At 34.9% G+C, this 21,909-nt stretch overlaps 1 protein-coding gene across 4 annotated transcripts in view; it reads left to right on the top strand.

Annotated features, from left to right (window-relative positions):
- SCRN3 (secernin 3) overlaps window positions 1-21,909 on the top strand; it is a 47,518-nt gene that overhangs the window by 2,729 nt on the left and 22,880 nt on the right. For 3 of the 4 annotated variants that reach the window (XM_022570068.3, XM_089916653.1, XM_089916651.1), the window contains 3 exons: window positions 1,475-1,656; window positions 2,234-2,433; window positions 5,095-5,307. In XM_022570068.3, coding sequence (XP_022425776.1) covers window positions 1,475-1,656; window positions 2,234-2,433; window positions 5,095-5,307 — 595 coding nt within the window. The remainder of the gene's footprint in view (window positions 1-1,474; window positions 1,657-2,233; window positions 2,434-5,094; window positions 5,308-21,909) is intronic. The other variant, XM_089916652.1, reaches the window with a different exon arrangement.

Raw genomic sequence — 21,909 nt, 5'->3', positions numbered from 1 at the left:
CTATCAACACTATACACTTTATGCAGTCACTTGATAGTATACAGGTCAATTAAGGACCCTTTAAATTTTTTATTTAAAAAATCCATTTAGCATGGAACTTAAAGTAAAAATTTCATACTATGCTTTTATTCCTGTTATATATTTTTTAGATTCCGTTTTATTGATATTCTAATACCAAAATATATTAAATATTAGACATTTTATGTGTACAGTTGTTTCTCCACATCCGTGGGGGATTGGTTCCAGGAGCCCCTAGGATATCAAAATCCTTTGATGCTTAAGTCACTTATATAAAATAGCATATAAATGCATATAACCTATGCACATCCTCCCATAAACTTTAAATTATCTCTAGATTATTTATAGTACAATGTGAATGGTATGTAAATAGTTGTAAATACAATGTAAATGCTGTCTAAATAGTTGCCAGCAAATGTCAAATTCAAGTTTTGCTTTTTGGAACTTTCTGGAATGTTTTTTCTTTTCCTGAATAGTTTCAATCTGTGTTTGGTTGAATCTGTGGACGTGGAACCTGTGTGTGTGGAGGGCTGACTTTACTAGGCCAATTTTTTTCTTTTGCTGAGATTATTTATTCATCTTGGGTCCATTTCTTTTTTTTATTATTTTTTATTTATTTGGTTGCACCAGGTCTTAGTTGCGGTAGGCAGGCTCCTTAGTTGCAGCTCATCAGCTCCTCAGTTGAGGCACATGGGCGCCTTAGTTGTGGCGTGTGAACTCTTAGTTGCGGCATGCATGTGGGATCTAGTTCCCTGACCAGGGATCAAACCCAGGCCCCCTGCACTGGGAGCATGGAGTCTTATACACTGCGCCACCAGGAAAGTCCCTTGGATCCGTTTGTATTTTATCTCTTCATATTTAAGCCTCACCTATCCTCTAAGCCAGTGGTTCTCATTCTTTTCACTGCTGTGGATATACTTGGTGATTCCCACATGTGACATGGGCATCTATATATTTAAGGGCTACCATATGGAACTTACATCACCAATCAAGAAACACTGGACATTGAGTTTGAGATCTGTTTCCTTACACTTCAACTCAGATACGTCTTTCTCTACAAAATGTTTCAAGATTCCACAACTAGAAACTATCCCCTTCCTGAGCTTCCATTAGCACCCCATCTTCACTTTTCTTCATAGTCTTTATACTTTATATTTCATTGTATCTTAGGTAATAATGTAGAAGTCTTAGTTTCTTGACAGCAAGATCTGCATCTGATTCATCTTTGAAACCAATATATCTCTTAGCAATGTTTTATCGTAGGAGATGCTTAGCAAATATCTGAATGAATAAATGCTCTAGGGACAATGTTTTAAGTGTAATGCCTCTATTATTGAAATTTTCAATTTAGTTATCTCTTTCATAATCGTCATGTCTTCTGATGGATTTTAAGATTCTAGACTTCGATAACTTTTCTTTTTTGGTTTTATTGTTATTGTTATGACTTTCTCTACAGTGTACTTACATAGAAATTGATCAAGTTCCTGAAACATATGCTATTGTCCTTAGTCGCCCAGCTTGGTTATGGGGGGCAGAAATGGGAGCCAATGAGCATGGAGTTTGCATTGGGAATGAAGCTGTATGGGGAAGAGAAGAAGTTTGTGATGAAGAGGCACTACTGGGCATGGACCTTGTCAGGTTATTTTTTTGTTATATTTTTGCACTGTAGAACTTGTCTAAATTTAAAATTTGTTGTTAACTCTTAACATGTTTTTATCTTCCCTTTTTTTTCATTTTTTGGACTTTGATATTTTAGTTTGTGTTAAAAATGCTTCAGAATACAGGCATTCAATTTCAAGACTCTCAAATATCATTAATTAGGAGAAGGGAAGGAGTTGAAAATTATGATTCATTGGAAGTACCTAACTTACTTTATCAGACTGTAACTAATTCTCACAGTGACCTTGTGGGGTATTATTATTATCCTAATTTTACAGATGAGATACCTAAGGTTCAGAGATAAAGTGATTTGCCATTAAACTACCAAGTTGGAATTTGAACGATGATCTTTTTGACTCCAACTCTTTGTTTTCATGATTCCAAACTGACTTCACTACTTCACAAGGAATAGTTTAGAAGTTGGATTTCAGTGTATCTGTTAACTTGAAAGGATTTTTACTTGGAATATAAACACAAAATCTCATGTGCATGAAATTATTTAAGAAACGTAATAGAAATTTATTTTAATCTGAGAACTTTAATATTTTTATTTTAGACTTGGTCTTGAAAGAGCTGATACAGCTGAAAAAGCCCTCAATGTCATTGTTGATTTATTAGAAAAATATGGCCAGGGTGGAAATTGTTCAGAGGGCAAGATGGTATTTAGCTATCACAACAGTTTCCTGATAGCTGATAGGAATGAAGCCTGGGTTCTGGAGACTGCAGGGAAGTACTGGGCAGCAGAAAAAGTACAAGGTATGGACAACTTTTCATGATTTAATTTGTTTTACAATTAATAAAAAACCTCTTAGTTGCATTTAATTGTTTTTCAAGATTTATAGTCCAGTGCAATGAAGGCGAAAACTGAAGGGGAAATGAAAAAATTTGAAAGAACATACATTGAAAGAGCACTATAAAGGGCTTTCTTGAAAAAGAGGAAAAGGTGGTGTTATCTCTTTTTAATATATATGATATTAATTTCATATAACCTGTATACATTTTCTGTGCAGTAGCTCTTGGCTGTTTTATCGTACTTTTTCACTTTTTTTAAACCCCTCCCCTTTTTCACTTTTTTATGAAGTGAAACCATTTCTTTACCATTTTTTCCTGTTTTAACTTTGGGCTGAACTCCAAAATTTTATCATGTGTGGATATGGAGGTGAGGACAGGGTAGTGTTATTGGGGATTGGTGACTGGGTTTAGTCGTTAGAAAGAATATATTGATACAATAGTAAAGTATAAAAATTTGATGTCATTGAGTAAATAACACAGTTGATTGTTTTAGAATGCTTTGCTTTTTTTTCCCTTGATTTCTTTGTAACCATATATTCCTCTCATTTTTCAAGTGAGGAGATCCAGAGATATGAAGTGATTTACTCAAGGCAGTGAATGAGAGACTTAGAATTTAAATCTTTCTATTCTGACTCTCAGTTCAGTATTCTTTCACTAGAGTACAACCTTGTGCTTAAGCATGATCATGTACTTCTTGTGTAATTACCTCCTGCATCTCATAGTTTTACAGGGGGGATAAGATACACATGTGAAAATATTAAATGGCAGGTGAATGACACACACACATATATGCTATGAACATTTAGAGAAAGGAAAAGTCATCGTGAGCTGGAGAAGTTTGGGAAGTCTTCATGAAGGTAGCCTTGAGCTTTGGAGGATTTGGATGTTATTTTTCAAAACAGGTCATTGACAGTTGTTTTGATGGACATTTTATTTTATATTTTGCATGTATGTTTATTAATACACAAAACTGAATTTAGACTCTTTTTATTATTGTGATAATTGGCCTGATTATACCATTAATTACTTTTTATTTTGTCAAGTGTGCTACATCCAAGAGAAAAACAAATTCTGTTGAAAAAGATAGCCCCACCGAGCCATCCAAAACAAACACCTTCACTGAGTCTGATTATCCAATTGTAGATTAACTTTGCCAACTTGTTTCTCTTCCTATTACTAAATTAGCCCAAGAACTAAGTAGTTTAACTATAGGGAATTATCTACTCATGGAAAATTCCTCTTCTCTTTGATTCTATCATGACTTAAGTCTATTTTTGTAGTGAGAATATCCCAAGTATGATTTCATTAGAGTTATTAAATTGATTTCTACTTGGCAGACTATCATTCTAAATCTGTTTTAAAATGTTATTAATTTTCATTTATCATGATCTATTTCACTTATTCTGATCTGTTTAGAACAGACTTTTATTGTTTCTTCTGTTTTGTATTTTAGTTGAAAATTTTGTTATAACTTAGTGCCATGATATTTTTAGAAGCCTTATATTTCTGTTCTAAACTTACTTATGACTATTTTTTAAACAGTAATTCATATAAAAGACTAATATCTAGAATATATAAAGAACTGTCAAAACTCAACAGTAAAAAGACAAATGACACGAAGAGACATTTCCCCTAAAAGGATATACAGATGTCACAAAAGCACATGAAATGATGTTTACCGTCATTAGCCATTAGGGAAATGCAAACTAAAACCACAATGAGATACAACTCTACCTCTATCAGAATGGCTAAAAATTTTTAAATGACACTCCCAAATGCTATTGAGAATCTGTAGGATGGTACATTGCTAATAAGAATGTACAGTCACTCTGGAAAACAGTTTGGCAGTTAAAAAAACCTTAATATGCAACTATTATACAGTGTAGCAATTGCAATCTTATGCATTTATCCCAGAGAAATAAAACTTAAATGCACACAAAAACCTGTACATGAATTTTTAGAGCGGCTTTTCCCATGATACCAAAAACTGGAAACAAGCTAGCTGTCCTTTAACTTGTGAATGTTTAAACAAACCATAGAATGTCTATAACATGGAATACTAGTCAGCAATAAAAAGGAATGAATTGTTGATACATACAATAACCTGGAATAATCTTTAGGGAATTAAACTGAGTAAAAAAAGCCTAAAGATTGTATATTGTATGATTCCATTTATATGATTTTCTTGAAATGACAGTTATAGAAATGGATAACAGATGGTTGCCTGGGGTTAATGAAGGGGTGGGCGTGGGAGATAAGTGGGTGTGGCTATAAAAGGGCAACACGAGTGATCCTTGTGATATTCTGTACCTTGACAGTATAAATACCAGTATTTTGGTTGTGATATTATGCAAGATGTTACCATTTGGGGAGACAGTGTAAAGGTGCATAGCTCTCTCTTTAATTCTTACAACTGCATGTGAATCCATAATTACCTCAAAATAAAAAGTTTAATTTTAAAAAGTAATTTATTTATTTGAGTATGTAATAAATAGATGCACATGGTACAACATTTAGAAGCCTATATTTACATTGAAATAATGATTAAGGATCATAATGTACAGAGATAGATATATTACATTAAATATGACTTTTCTTCTCCCTTCCTCTCTTCTTTGAAAATAGAGGGAGTTCGTAATATTTCTAATCAGCTTTCTGTAACAACCAAGATTGATCGGGAACACCCAGACATGAGAAGCTATGCTAAGCAGAAAGGTTGGTGGGATGGTAAAAAGGAGTTTGATTTTGCTGCAACATACTCTTATCTTGACACAGCCAAGATGATGACTTCTCCAGGCAGATACTGTGAGGGCTACAAGCTTCTGAATAAACATAAAGGTAATTTTAAATAATATTAGAATGAAAATGGTATTTCGTGTAAATATAATTTGGGTATAATAAAGTCTGTTTTTTGAAAAATTATTCTAAGTAAGATATAGTTTTATGAAAACTGAAAACAGGGAATTCCCTGGTGGTCCAGTGGTTGGGACTCCGTGCTTCCACTGCAGGGGGCACGGGTTCGATTCTTGGTCGGCGAACTAGGATCCCACAGGCCGTGCGGCACAGCCAAAGGGAAAAAAAAAAGAAAAAAAAACTGAAAACATTGTGATACTGTAAGCTGTTTTCTTGGGGTTTTTTTTGCGGTATGTGGGCCTCTCACTGTTGTGGCCTCTCCCATTGTGGAGCACAGGCTCCGGACGCACAGGCTCAGCGGCCATGGCTCACAGGCCTAGCTGCTCCACGGCATGTGGGATCTTCCCAGACCAGGGCATGAACCCGTGTCCCCTGCATTGGCAGGTGGACTCTCAACCACTGCGCCACCAGGGAAGCCCCTGTAAGCTGTTTTTTGAGATGAGTGAAGTGCTATATAATTGTGAGATGGTAATAATTCTTTCTGAAAGACAAGTTCAGATTTGCAATCCTCAAACCCTTTTTTCAGTTCTTAGTAATATTCTTAAAGCCAAATTCAGATTACTTTTCTTCTCAGAGTTCATTGGAACATGGAGATGGTTTTCTTTGACTGTTGCTGCTGCTTCTTTCATTTATCTTTTGATAGTACCCTTATTAGTTATTTTCTAATTTCAAAAGTTATATCTATAACTTGTCAAGAGACAAACTGAGCAGATATAAGAATTCTCCCTTTCCACTCTTAAACTCTAAAAATGTTGAATAACATATTTAAACATTAAGGACATATATAAATAGGTTTAAACACAAGAAGAGGAAATCACTAGGTACCAAAAATGAAGAGAGAACCCATAGTGTCAGCAAGATTTGAGGTGTCTCTTCTCCATACAGTCCTCCTTCTCTCTGTGTCAAAGGGGAGATTGTGGACCACATATCATCCTTAGAGGCTAGTTTTAACATCCATGAGAATGTAGGTGCCTAGCTGAAAGACCTATTTGGGGAGAAGGAACTGGACTAGTTACTAAGATTAGTACTCTGCTCCATGCCCAGAGTCCCAGCCTGGAATTGAGCTGTCTGCTGTCCCAGGCTCTGGGTCAGTACATTCTCTTGTGAGTGACTGAACTCTGAGCTACATGTATTTTGTAGACTCAGCTAAGGCTACCTGTGCTGTGTTGAGAAACAAAGTGGTTTGGAACCTGCGAACCACAGGTATGCAGAATTCCAGCATACCTGTGTCTCTATGAATATATGACAAATATTCAGATTTTACTCAAATTTCCCATCCAGATGAGAAATCTGCTATAATGAAACTTCATGTAACTGCCATTAAAAACATGGATATTCAGATAAAAGGATGTAGTTTCTACATTTATTATGGATAGTTTCTATTATTACGTCCTCAAGTTCATTGATCTTTTCTTCTGCATTATCTAATATGCTGTTAATCTCAGTAATATTTTCATTTCAGTTATTATATTTTTCATCTCTACATGTTCTAGTTGGTTCTTTTTGTATATCTCTCATTTCTCTATTCATTACCTTCATGTTTTTCTTTAAATCCTTGAGCATATTTAGCAGACAGCTGTTTTATAATAGTTGTTTTAACATCATTGTCTTCTAACTCCATTATCTCTGTAATTTCTGAGTCTGTTTCTGTTGATTTGATTTTCTTCTGGTTTTGGGTCATATTTTCCTGCTTATTTGTATGTTTAATAATTTTTGATTAGATGATGGACATTGCAGATTTTAATCGTTGAGTTCTGGATTTTGTTTTATTCCTTTAATGAGTGCTGGACTTTGTTTTATCAGTTAATTTCATTATTTAGGGAACAGTTTCATCTCTTTTAGGCCTATTTGCTTTTCTAGGGTAGCTCTAGAGTAGCTATTATACCAGGGCTAGTTTAGTCCCACTAAAGGCATGTGATCCTTCTGGGATCTCTGCTGAATGCCTTATGTATTAAATGAGATCTTCTTACTCCAGCTAGTGGGAACTCAAAAGATTCCCAGCCCTGTGTTAGCTTTATGGATTTTTAAAAAACTCATAGTTTCCAATAATTGCTCTTTCCTTATAATTTGTTCTTTGTTTGGTCTTGTGGAGTTTCACCCTATGTGTGTGTGCAAATTGGTATTCAGCCAGAGGCTCAATGGACCCTCTGTACAGGTTGCTAGAAAGTTTTTGAGAGGTAGCTCATTCCTCTTTGGTGCTCTGCTTTGCAAATTCTACCACCCTGACCTCCCTGAACTTCCATCTCTGTTTCCTCAACTTAGAGTGATCTTTGGGCTATGTCTGGGTCCCCCTCCCTGCACTGTTGTCTGAAAATTGCCTCCAACAACACTGAGCTCCTGGAGTCAACACAATGGTAGGGCTTACCTTATTTGTTTCCTTTCTCTCAGGGATCATAATCCTACATTACCTGTTGTCCAATATCCAAAAACAGTTTTATATATTTTGTCCAGTTTTCTGTTTGTCTACAGTAGGAGGGTAATTCTAGACCCTACTGTTCCTTCATGGTTGGAAGCAGAAGTTCTATTTACATTATACTGAGTGTTTTTTGCAGTATAGAAGAGAAATGCAATTCATATCCAGTAAGATATGTTATTATTTTGAACTGCACACAAGCACAATTATTGGGCATTCATTGAGAGTTAAATAAATAGATGATTAGTGTTTACACACTTCCCATTATGCAGAAGTTCTTGGTTGATTGTTACATAGGTTTTACAAGTATTTAGTAATATTTGGGGAAATTGATTGAGTTTTAAAATATGGGCTAGGAATACATTATTATTTCTTCCATTTAAAATAATGGGTTGTAGGCTCTTGCTATTCAGTGTTTATAACAGTTTAGATTCAGGTAAGGAGGCTGTATGTATTTTATTAACCACCCATATGGAAGCCTTCATTATCCATGGTCTGCCAGGACTCTCCCAGAAATTCCCTTTGAAGATGATTTCACAGGAAAAAAATTATAAACACATGAGCAAATACAGTACTAAAAGAGAAACAATTCATAGACCCAACAAATATGGGAAATTCACACCCAAGAACAAATTAGCTGATTTAAAGTTAGCTAATGATTAAAACTGTCAAAGGTATTTGTTAACATTAAGGAATTATTATTTTAAAATTCAGATGTGGTCATTGTATTTTAGCTATATTTATAAAAAAAATTCCTTTTGTATAGATAAGTACTGAAATATCATGGATGAGATGATGTGACTGGTATTTTCTTCAAAATAATTTGATGGGAGGGATTTGATAACTGTTGAAGCAGTAATGAATATTTGAGGATTCATTATATAATTTTTCTGAACTTTTATATATTTGAAATTTTTTATAATAAAAAGTTAAAAAAATAAAATTAAAATGTTGAAAGATATAAAGGAAGGAATGAAATCCATAAAGCAAGAGTAGGAGATTATGAAAAATAGACAGATAAATTTGCAAATTCTAAAATGTGCAGAAATTCTAAAAATGAAAATTACAGTCACTGAAACAAAACCAAAATTGAACGTTGTAACAAATGTTCAAAGTTAAGCATTTGGAAAATGCAGGTAAACAAAGAGGAACAAAAATTACTCATAATAAGTACTCAGCACTCACTTAACATTTAAATATTTTTAATTGCAAAAGTAAAATGTATCATTGCTAGCAGATATTCTTTGTAGCCATATTTCCCTGTATACATATACAGCTTATTTTTTAAAATAAAAATAGGTCAATACTGAATATATTCTACTTTAATCCACTTTTTAGTTGATGGTATATTTGGAATATCATTCCACATCTTTAGTTATCATTCATTTGAAATGTTTTAAAATTTCCCTCGTGATTTCTGACTTGTGGATTATTTAGAAGTGTGTTAACGAATTTCCAAATATCTGGGCATTTCCTAGATATCTTATTGTTCTTGATTTCTAATTTAATTCCACTGAACTCAGAACATACTCTATATGACTTCAGTCCTTTAAAATTTACTGAGACTTATTTTATGGCCTGGCATATGATCTATTTTGGTGTACAAAATATACACCTTGCACTTGTTAGGTATAGAGTTTTATAAATATCAATTAGGTCAATTAGGTCAGGATGGTTACTGTGATCATGTACATCTTTAATGATTTTTTTTTCTTGTTGTATATATTACTAAGAGAGGAGTGTGAAAATCTCCAATTATGTTTATGGAATTGTCTGTTTCTCCCTTTAATTCTGTCAGTTTTTGCTTAATATATATTAAACATCTGTTATTAGGTACATACACATTTATAATTGTTTTGTCTTTCTGGTGAATTGGCCCTTTTCTTTTTTTTTTTTTTGCGGTACACGGGCCTCTCACTGTTGTGGCCTCTCCCATTGCGGAGCACAGGCTCCGGACGCGCAGGCTCAGTGGCCATGGCTCATGGGCCTAGCTGCTCCGCAGCATGTGGGATCTTCCCGGACCAGGGCACGAACCCGTGTCCCCTGCATCGGCAGGCGGACTCTCAACCACTGCGCCACCAGGGAAGCCCAGGCCCTTTTCTTCATGAAATATTATTTCTCACTGTTAATACTGTTTATCTTGAAGTCAACTTTAGCCCAGTTTTCTGTTTACTGTTTTTTTTGTTTTGTTTTGTTTGGCGGTACGCGGGCCTCTCACTGTTGTAGCCTCTCCCGTTGTGGAGCACAGGCTCCGGACGTGCAGGCTCAGCAGCCATGGCTCACGGGCCCAGCCGCTCCGCAGCATGTGGGACCTTCCCGGACCGGGGCACAAACCCGTGTCCCATGCATCGGCAGGTGGACTCTCAACCACTGCGCCAACAGGGAAGCCCCTGTTTACTGTTTATATGACATATACTCACCTGTCCATTTGCTTTCAAACTACCTGTATCTTTATATTTAAAGCACATTTCTTGTAAAAAAAAATACGGTTTAATCTTTTTTTTTAAACCATTCTGATAAGTTTTGCCTTTTAATTAGAAACTATAGTTCATTAACATTTAATGTAGGCTGGTTCAGGTTCCAGATAAGATGCTGTAAGTAAACTCTATTCTATCTCTTTTTCTGAATATAACCAAAAGCCTGGAAATATTGTATGGAACAGTTATCTGAGGACCTTTAAATGTAAAAAGGAACAGGCAATAGGAGAAAGAAACCAGAACCCAAAGTATGAATTCATCCAGCAGTGAGTTTCATTGCTTTTTTCCTTCCATATCACCTGGCCTGGTTTCAAACAGTATGATTGCTGGAAGTATGCACTGGGTGTGGACAGAAAGTGGCCCCAAAATCTCATAACATAATGTTATAATCTAAATTATACAATCCAAAATTACCCAATATATGAAAACCAGGAAAATCTCAACAACTTGGAAGGGAAAAGACAATAGATACCAACCACAAGATGATCTAGATGTTGGGATTATCAAATGAAGACTTTATTCAGTTATTTTTTTGATTGAAGTATAGTTGATTTACAATGTTGTGTTAATTTCTGCTGTACAGCAAAGTGATTCAGTTAAACGTATATATATATCTATATATATATTCTTTTTAATATTCTTTTCCATTATGGGTTATCATAGGATATTGAATATAGTTCTCTGTGCTATATAGTAGGACCTAGTTGTTTATCCATTCTATGTTTAATAGCTTACATCTGCTAACCCCAACCTGCTATTCCATCTCTCCCCCAGCCTTCTCCCCCTTGACAACCACAAGTCTGTTCTCTATGTCCATGAGTCTGTTTCTGTTTTGTAGATACGTTCATTTGTGCCATTCAAATGAAGACTTTAAAGCAGCTATTTTAAGTGTGAACACTCCCAATATGAATGGGGAAGTAGAGCATCTCAGCAGAGAAATAGAAGCTATAAAAATGAACTGAATGGAAATTTTATAATTGAAAAACACAGTAACCAAAGTAAAAAATTCCTCTGATGGGCTCAATAGCAGAATGGATATGACAGAGGAAAGTGTCAGTGAATTTGAAGATAGATCAGTAGAAATTATCTAATATGAACACAGAGAGAAAAAAAATTGAAACAAAGAAAGAACAGAGCCTTAGGGACTGTGGGATAATACCTAAACATCTAGAGTCATTACAGTCTCAGAAGGAGAGAAGAGTGTGATGCAGAAAAGTTTTTGAATAAATAATGCTTGAAAACTTCTCAAAATGGCAAAAGACTTAAATTTACAGATTCAGGAAAGTTAGCAAACCTCAAACAAGATAAATGAAAAGAAATCCATGCCTAAATGCACAAACTGCTGAAAACCAAAGACAAAAAGCCTTAAAAGCAGCTAAAGAAAAGTAACACATTATATATAGGTAAAAAATGATTCCTGTGTGTTTTTCATTATAAGCCATAGATGCCTAAAGGCAGTGAAACAACATTTTTAAAGCTCTGAAAGAAAAGAATTCTGTATCTAGACAAAATATTCTTCAGGAATGAAGGTGAAATAAAAACATCCTGACATGTGGGAAAACTAAGAGACTTTGTTGCCAGTATTCCTGCTATAAAAGCAATGCTAAAGGAATTTGTTTAGATAGAAGGGAAGTGATAGCACAGCGAAACATGGAACTTCAGGGATGAAGGAAGAGCCACAGAAATGGTAAATATTGGGGTAAATATAATACCATATTTCTCCTCTTAAGACCGTAATAATATGTCTAACAATTATAAGCCAAAATTACATTTCCTATAATACACATGATAATCACAGTATAAAGAGGGGAGTACATATGGTGTTAAGGTTTGTACATTGTACTTAAAGCTGTAAAATATTGATTCTAGTAAACAGATAATTGAATTTTGTATATTATAGCCTTAGAGCAACTATTTAAAAAGCTATGTAATAAGATACAGTAAAAAAAAACCCAACACATGAATTAAAATGGAATACTAAGAAAATATTCAAAAAGAAGGCAGGAAAGGGGAAATGGAAGAATAAAAATAGAAGCATCGAACATAAAACAATATAATGTAGATCTAAAGTTCAACATATCTATAATTACATTAATTGTTAAGTGGTATAAACATACCAATTAAAAGATGAAGTGTGTCAGACTGAAGTAAAAAAAACAAACCATGACTCAGCTATATGCTGTGTATGAGTGACTCACTTTAAGTAGGCGAAGAGTAAAAGAATGGGAGAAGCTATAGCATGTAAACACTGATCAAAAGACAGCTGGGTTGGCTATATAAATATTAGATGAAGTAGACTTTCGAGCAAGGTACATTACCAGGGAGAGGCATATCACATAATCAAAAAAGGGTCATTTCAGGGTTATTATTTTCTCCATGGTAAATGTATATGAACCTAACAACAAATCTTCAAAATATATGAAGAATTAACAGAACTGAAAGTAGTAGACAGTTCCACAATTATAGGTGGAGACTGCAATGCTTCTCTCTCAGTAATGGGAAGAACCAGTGGACAGAAAATCAGCAAGGATATGAAAGAATTGAACAGTATATCAACCACTGGATCTAACTGATGTTTATAGAGTTCTCCACCCAGCAACAGTGGAATGCACATTCTTTTCAAGTGCACATGGAACATACACTAAGTTGACCATATCCTGGATCATAAAACAAATCTTAAAAAGAGACATAACAAAGTCCAGTCTTTGACAATAATAAAATTGTGTTTGAAATCAGTTACATAAGGATATCTGGAAAATCCCTGATACTTGGAAATCACACAACACACTTTATTATTTTTTTATTTTTATTTTTTGTGGTACGCGGGCCTCTCACTGCCGTGGCCTCTCCCACCGCCGAGCACAGGCTCTGGACGCGCAGGCCCAGCGGCCATGGCCCACGGGCTCAGCCGCTCCGCGGCACGTGGGATCCTCCCGGACCGGGGCACGAACCCGTGTCCACTGCATCGGCAGGCGGACCCTCAACCACTGCGCCACCAGGGAAGCCCACACTTTATTTTTTTTTAATCTATTTATTTTTTTTGGACGCGTTGGGTCTTCGTTGCTGCGCACGGGCTTTCTCTAGTTGCGGCGAGCGGGGGCTACTCTTGGTTGCAGTGCGCGGGCTTCTCATTGAGGTGGCTTCTCTTGTGGAGCACGGGCTCTAGGCGTGCGGGCTTCAGTAGTTGTGGCTCGCAGGCTCTAGAGCACAGGCTCAGTAGTTGTGGTGCACGGGCTTAGTTGCTCCACGGCATGTGGGATCTTCCCAGACCAGGGCTCGAACCCGTGTCCCCTGCATTGGCAGGCAGATTCTTAACCACTGCACCACCAGGGAAGCCCACACAACACACTTTAAATGTATGGGTCAAAAAAGAAGTCTCAAGGGAAATTAGAAAATATTTTAAGTGGAATGAAATGAAAATCAATATACCAAAATTTATAGCATGCAGCAAAAGTAGTGTTTACAGGAAAATTTAAAGCATTAAGTGCTTATATTAGAGAATAAGAAAGGTCTCAAATCAACAATGTAAACTTTCACCTTAATAAACTAAAAAAAAAAAGAAAAGAAAAAAAAATCCCAAGTAAAGAAAAGAAAGAAATAATAAAGTGCAGAAATCAGTAAAATTGAAAACAACAAAACAGTGGAGAAAATGGATCAAACTAAAAGCTGGTTCTTTGAAAAGATTAATAAATTGAAACACTCAGCTCCACAAAGGAAAAAAAAAAAAAAGGAAGAAAACACAAGTTACATGTCAGGAAAACAGATATTATTATAGACCCCCTAGACATTAGGAGGATAATAGGGAAACACTATAAACAGCTCTAAGTGTGTTCAGTAACTTAGAGGAAATGAACCAATTCCTTGAAAGCCACCAATCACCAAAACTCACCTAGGAAGAAATATCAATAACTTTTGATTTAGCAATTGAATTGGTTGTGTTCTGTCTGCAAAGTCTGTCTCCTGGTCAGCAGCTCAAATTCCGGTTTCGTTCTTTTATCTTTAGCTGAGCTGCTATCATTCTCCCCCACATATGCTGATTCATGAAACAGATGGAGATTTGGGCAGAGTTTTGTTTTTTTTTTTTACAAAGAATTTGGGTGTTCCTCTCTATAACTCTCTCCTTTCTGCGATTCTCCCTTCACCTTCTAGTACCGGTAGTTGGCCTCTGGTTCTTCAGGCCAGAAAGACCAAGGTTTTCTATAACTACCTGCGCCACATTGCACAGCATTGACCGTGGCCTTCCCTCAGGCTAAAGCCGTAACAAAAATGGGAAATTTATTCTGTGCTTCATCCCATCTTCCAAGTGTCACCTCTCCTCCAGAATTTTCCTGCTTTTGCTCACAGTAAAGAGCCTTAGTGTATTTTGTCCCAAGTTCATAGTTATCTGAGGGAGGGTTAGTATGATGGAAGCTTACTCAGCCTAAATGAAAGCAGAACTCCTTCCCATGTCATTTAATATTCTATGACATTCTTTTACTTATAAAAATAAATATATTCACATGATTCAAAATTCAGAGGTATACAAGAGTATACAGTGAAGCCTCTCCCTTCTAACATGCCCCTGTTCAGTCCTTTTTCCTACAGGCATTTCCTTGTATATGCCTTCAGAGATGATGTATGCTTAATGAAACAAATATGTATAGATATTCTTCTCCTTTTTACAGAAATGGTAGCATGCCATACACACTCTTCTGCACATAAGTTTTCTCTAGTTACCAATATATAGTGTAGATCATTCTATTTTAATATATATAGAACTTTCTCATTTTTAACAGATGCATAGTATTCTATTATTTTGGTATATTATTTATTTCCATGTGGTTGTATTTTATCATTATATAGTAAAGACTGATTGTATGAATCATACTTTAATTAACAAATTCTCTGTTATTTAGTTTGTTTTTAGTTTTCTACCACTTAAAATTATACAATATGCTTATAGCTTCTTTATTTTCACATCCATGTTTATTTTCCTAGAATAATTTCCTACAAGTAGAATGTGGGGTCAAAGCATGTGCATGTTTTAAGGCTTTTGAAACTCATTGCCAAAATGACCACCAGAAAAGTTGCATCAATTTAAATTTCCACCAATAATATTTGAGTGCCCATTTTCTAATATATTTACCAATATAGGATATTGTTTTTATGCCATCTTGTTAAATTTTTAGGCAAAATTGGCATGTTATTACTTTAAAATATATTTCTCCTATTAGTGAGGTTAACCATATTCTTATGTTAATTTATAATTTTAAAATAACTTTCCTGTTCTTAATATATCTTTTCCCCATTTTTATATTTGGTTACTACTAACTCTTAAAAAATTACTAGTAATGTACCTTTGTCTATTCACCTCCAAATAATTCTAGAAAAATAACTTTTATTTAGAAGATTATTGGGTGGCAGATAAATGCTAAAAGGGTCTTTGCACTAATAAAAATCTGTGACTGATTTATCTTCCTTCACTTGAAGGATAAAATGGTTCTATAAATCAATCAGAAAGCAACTACTCAGAGATAGATAAGTCAGTGATTGATACTTGCTTCTCAGGTATTCATTAATCAAATTAATTATATGTATAGCAGAAAAAAGTTTGTGACAGAATGTTTTTAGAATGCCTTAACATCATTGTTTTCAAAGTATTTAATATCTTATATTTTAATTTCCAGAAGAATGTCATCATTTGAAAAGTTTCCTATAAAGTTTCTTAATATTAGTTTGCCATTTTATAAGTAGGTTATTTAAACTATCTTTTTTCATATAGATACATATGTAGAAAATGCTAAAATATGTTATTCTAAGGATTTTGATTTTAGGCTTACTGTTGTTGTAAAAGTAGAGACAGAGTACTGGTTGCAGCAACCTACTCCTATTTATTAAAAAAGTGTATCAAAGGCTAGACACTGTGCTAAGTGATTACATTATTTTCTTTAAGCAACCATGTGAAGTAGGTATTATCTTCATTTTACAAAAGAGGAAGTTGTGTTTGTGCTCTTCATTTGTCTCCTGTATGAAATTGAAAAAAAATGGACTTTCATTTGTCCTTACATTTCTCTCAGCACCTAGTTCAGCGTCTTGCACTAGTGTGTGTGTGCTTAATAAGTTTCTTTTTTTTGTTAAATTAACAAAGGATTATTAGTTGAATTGAATTAAATTGTAATTTGCAGATAGTTTAACAAAGATCATTGTTGTATCCTTTTATTCTGGCAATAAACCTGTCTGGCTTAAGACATAAAATTAGCAGGTATTCTTAAAAAATGAAGAATAACAACACATAATTAAGGCGGAGAGGAAAATGTCAAGAATCATAAGGTTTAGGGTGATCGAACGAAAGGAAGGAAAAATAGGTAGAAATAATTATAAATTAATTAGCCACTGTATCATAATAATTAATTCTGTTATATTTAACTACAAAATAACTGAATTATAGATTTGAAATGCATAAAATATTATAGTAATAGATGCATCTGACATGAAACTTATTTTTCCCCTAAGTATGAAGTATAGTTCATCCCACTTTCTGTGCTTTGCCAAAAGAATAAATGTCTTTCCAGTACTTTTATAGAAAATTGTCTACTAGTACGTTATGGCTAATTCTTCCTATGAGTCTTCTAGATGGAAGAGCCTACCTCTGTTCTTTACAACTATTCCTACCTGATAGCTATTAACTCTGCTGCATGTATATCCAAGTTGTATCTATATTCACTCTTGTATTTTAAATAACTAGTTTAAATTGCAGTGAAATTGTACCCTGTGTTTTGCATTCATTGTAGTGAACCCTGCCATTGCAGTCTCAGTACTTATTCAGTGCTTACAAGTGGATTACATATAGTTATCCTACTCAAGTGATCATGTAAATCCTTCTTTCATTTTGAGAATTGTAGGTTTTGACTACAGAAAACATTTTCATAATACCTGTGTTACTGCAGTGTTATGGTTCTGACACTGTTTTTGTTAAAACTTGCCATTTACAGGAATTTATATTTGAATCATTCTAAAATCTCACTAGGTGCAGAAGCTATGTGTGTGATAGATAGGTGTGGACGGCTTTTGCTTTATTGTTTAGTTTTAATATTAAGGGTTGTTTTCAGGTGTATCCTTTTTTTTTCTCCCTGCATTTTTTCAAAACTAACAGAAAGATATTGATTGCTCCTGTAACAAGTTATCTATACATTATTTTTCTTGAATTTGAAGTCATAGCTATATTATGTAGAAAGTGAAAATTTGCTATTAACATAAAACGGAAGTTTGCGTTATTAACTGAGGGTGGAACATTAGACTGTTTTATATGGAAATCAATTTTATTTTAATTTGAAATGTCACAAAAATCACAATTTGGGTGCAGACTTGATGTAAGCTTTTGTTCTTTTAATTATTCCCATATATCATGGGGATGGGGGGAAGTTCTTGCTCTTCATGCTTTCTTTGTCTTTGTGAGTAATTTCATTTTTTATTCCTTTGCTGTCATTGTAGTAGGGTTTGGGGAGAGAGGAAAAACATACCTGTGGTCAACCAACTATGTTAAATGAGAGTTATTTGTTTCTTTAGAACTAATTTTAATGAAGTAATTAAACATTTCCATACAAAGTATCTGAAAATATCTTATCCGCTGACAGGAACTATATGTTTTGTGTTATTTTTTTAAACTGTACTTGTTACAGTATGGGTCTACCACATTCATTACTGTTATTCAGAAATTGATACTACTTGAGAGTAAAAAGAGACTGATGTATTTAATAAATGGGAGGCATAAAATTGGAGTGGTTAAAAGCACAAAGCTGGACATTTGCTTCTGGTTAACAAGGAGTAGCTAGTACGAGACTAACCTCTCTCCAAGAATAACTAAAAGCTGGGAAAATAAAACCCACTGTTTGAAGGCATGGTGAACACCCAAAACAGTTAGGACATGAGGGGCCTAGATCCAGGAGATTGGGAAAAGACTATGTGCACTCTGAGAAGAGTCTGACCTTCTATGTCACAATTTCTCCTTAAAGCAGTTGCTGACTTCTAAGCCGTGCATATGTAGGATGAGACTCTGTAGGATGAGTAGTTATCAAGAGATTAAAACGTTAAGTAGAGATTTTGGCAGTCTCACAAGGCCTTAGGGACAAAAATTGGATTTGATGAACAACCAAGAAGAAGGGGCCTGGAAAATACCCCAGGCTTTCAGTTAAAACCCCAGAAAGGCTACACCTTAGGAATAAGAACAAACAGAATAGACCAGTCTCAGCTGGATCAATAGGTAATCTACCTATATTCCATCTGTTTGCCAGAAGAAAATTAAATACTCTGTGGAGGAAAATATCATGCAGTGCCTCTACAGATTTTAATCTATAGTGTCCAACGTTCAATAAAAAATTATCAGACATGCCAAGAAATAGGACCAAGTGATTGAAAATCAAGAGAAAGCAGACAGTAGAAACTGACCCACTGGTTATCCCCAAATTAGTTTTATCAGATATAGACTTTAAAATTAGTATTTTTATATGTTCAAGAAAATTAGACAAAAAGATGGAGAATTTCATCAGAGAACTGAAATCTATAAAAGAGAACCAAATGGAAATAATAGAACTGTAAATTTCTAATAACTGAAATTAAGAATTCAATAGATTAGGGGCTTCCCTGGTGGCGCAGTGGTTGAGAGTCTGCCTGCCAGTGCAGGGGACGTGGGTTCGTGCCCCGGTCCGGGAAGATCCCACATGCCGCAGAGCGGCTAGGCCTGTGAGCCATGGCTGCTGAGCCTGCGCGTCTGGAGCCTGTGCTCTGCAACGGGAGAGGCCACAACAGTGAGAGGCCCGCATACTGCAAAAAATAAAAAAGAATTCAATAGATTAGTTTAACAACAGATTAGACATAGCAGAAGAAAAAAAATAGTGAACTGGAAGATCAGTAGAAAGTTCCCTGATTGAAACAGAGGTAAGAGTTTGGAAAATATCGACAAGAGTGTGAGAGCCATATAGGACTCACTGAAAAGGTCTCATATATATGTAGTTGGAGTCCCAGCAGGAAAGGAGAGAGAGAATATGGAGGGGCAAAAGCAAGATTTGAAGAGATACTGGCCAAGAATTTTTCCAAACTAATAAAAGTCATCAAGCCACAGCTCCAAGAAGCTCTGCAAATCCCAAGAATAAATAAAAGGAAACCACACCTGGGCACATCGTAGTGAGATTGCTAAAGGGGGAAAATAAACAAAATCTTAAATGCAGTCAGAGAGAAAATATATATTATCTTCAAAGGAACAACTATAAGACTGACAGATAACTTTTCAAAAGAGAAAGAATCTGGAAGACTATAAAATGACATCTGTAAAGTGATGGAGAAAGATAATAACTACCAATTTAGAATTCTATACCCACTGAAAATATCCTCTAAAAGTAAAGTTGAAATAAAATTGAGAAAATTTGCCACTAGCCAACTGGCATTAAAAGGAATACTAAGGGCCATTCTTCAGGCAGGAAAAATGATCTTTGATAGAGGCAAGGTAAGCAGGAGTGAATGAAGAGCAACAGAAACAGTAAATACGTGCGTGAAACTAAATGAATATTGTGTGTTTAAAATAATAATAATTTTATGACCAATGGCCATAGCTGCAGTGCTCAAATTCTGTTGTGCATTGAATTCATGTAGTACCAAGGCTGCGCTTCCCACAGGCTGCTCCTGGCCAATGACTGAAAGCAGCAGGGAGACTAAGGTAGGCCCATTCCTGGGGTCATTGGATCCCTCTGATGGCCGACTCTGGGTCAAAGACTCCCTAAGGGCCTTGCAAAGCTTTCCTTAGGTGGTGTGGCAGTCTAGGTCACTTTCACCCAACCTTTCTTCCCTCTCTAGTAAAGCCAGGCTCGGACTTCTGTCACAGTCCAACTTCCTCCCCATTTTCTCTCATAGGCATTTTCCCTCGTAAAATCCTTGTACATTTAATCTCATGTTGTGGCATCTGCTTCTCAGAGGACCCAGATGAACACAGCAGAATTAATGTATGAGAATAGCACTAAAAACAGGAGGCAGTAATTGGAGTTAAAGTGTTACAAGGTCCTTGCGTTAACTAAGTGGTGAAGAACTAATTTAAGGCAGACTGTAATAAGTCAAGAGAAACTAATAAAATAAAAGAATATATAAGTAATAAGCTAACAGGGGAGAAATAAAATAATAAATACTTGTTAAATTCAAAAGAGGGCAAGAAAGGATAAAAAGGGAAAAACAATAGCTGGCATAAATAGAAAAGTAATAATAAAATGGTTGATTCTGTCCCATGTGGAATTGCTTTTATATGGTTTCTAGCATTGATGTCATGCTTTTAGAATGGCCATTTCACTGTACCAGAAACGGTTATCTACATCTTATATTTATAGTTTTATTTTTAAAATTTATAATTCTTCTGAAATTATTCTAAAATAAAATATGAATTAGGATTACTGTTTTTTTCCTCACTTCTCAAATGATTACCCAGTGATCTCAACACCACATTTTAAATGAATTATCTTTTCTGTTGATTTGAAATGCCAACCAACTTTATCAAATATTAAATTCCTAAGTAAACTCAAGTGTAAATTAGATTACTGTATTTGTCCAGTTTCATTTAGAACAGTGTAAGTATACATAATAAGTGCCCAATACTTGCTTTATGAGCCAAAGGACAATATGAATGAATTTACAGGTTTTTTTTTAATGTGGTAAGACAAATACTTTCCTCATTATTCTGCTTTTTCAGAATTTTCCTGACAATCCTTGACTGTTCATTTTTCAAGGTTAATTTTACAATCATTTTTCCAGCTTCTCCCCAAAGAATCTTTTTGAGGTTTGATTGGATTTGAATTAAAACTATAGATTATTTTAGGGGAGAATTCACATCTAATAATATTGTCTTCCTAGTCAAGAACAAGATATGGTTGTCCATTTATTGAATTTTTCTTTTCTGTTCTAAGTAGACTTTTATAATTTTATTTGTCTAGGTTTTCCATATTGACATTTTTGTTGTTGTTAAAGAAATCTTTTATAAACACTTGCTCTGTGCTAGGCATGGGGCCACATAGTGGCAGACATGATACAGTCTATGACCTTCTGGAACATAGAAACTGGTGGAGGGGAGGACACAAATGGTATTGTTCACTATTTGGTTGTTTCCCTTTTACCACTGTAAATCATGTGAACATCTTATTTATTAAGTTTGTCTGCATTTCAAAATTACTTCTTTAGAATAGATTCTATAAGTGAAGTTGGACCTACAAAATTTGCAGTTTCAACCTAAATGAGAAAACACTGTCTCTAGTTCTCTTCTATAGAGCCTAAACAAATTGTTTCTTAATAAGAACTTCTTTTCAAAATTTCAGATTGTTTTAATTACTTTTTTGTATGTTGATCTTGTATTCTGTGACTTTGCTAAATGAATTTACTGGTTCTAGGAGGTTTGTTTTTTGGGTTTTTTTTTTTTGGTTAGACTCCTTGGGATTTTTATGTATAGACTTTCATGCCATCTGCAAATAGGGACAGTTTAGTTCTTCCTTTCCAATCTGTATGCTTTTTATTTCCTTTCCTTGCCTTATTGTGCTGGCTAGGACTTCAAGTGTTATACTGAATAAGAATGGTGAGAGCAGACATCCTTGCCTTGTTCCCAGTCTTAGGGGGAAAGCATTTAGTCATTTA

The sequence above is a fragment of the Delphinapterus leucas genome, chromosome 8 (genome assembly GCF_059928025.1).
Source record: "Delphinapterus leucas isolate spDelLeu-1000000601 "Yukka" chromosome 8, BTC_Dleu_Yukka2, whole genome shotgun sequence".
Classification (NCBI taxonomy): domain Eukaryota; kingdom Metazoa; phylum Chordata; class Mammalia; order Artiodactyla; family Monodontidae; genus Delphinapterus; species Delphinapterus leucas.
Note: the sequence above shows the minus strand (reverse complement) of the source record. Positions and strands in the feature narration are given on the sequence as shown.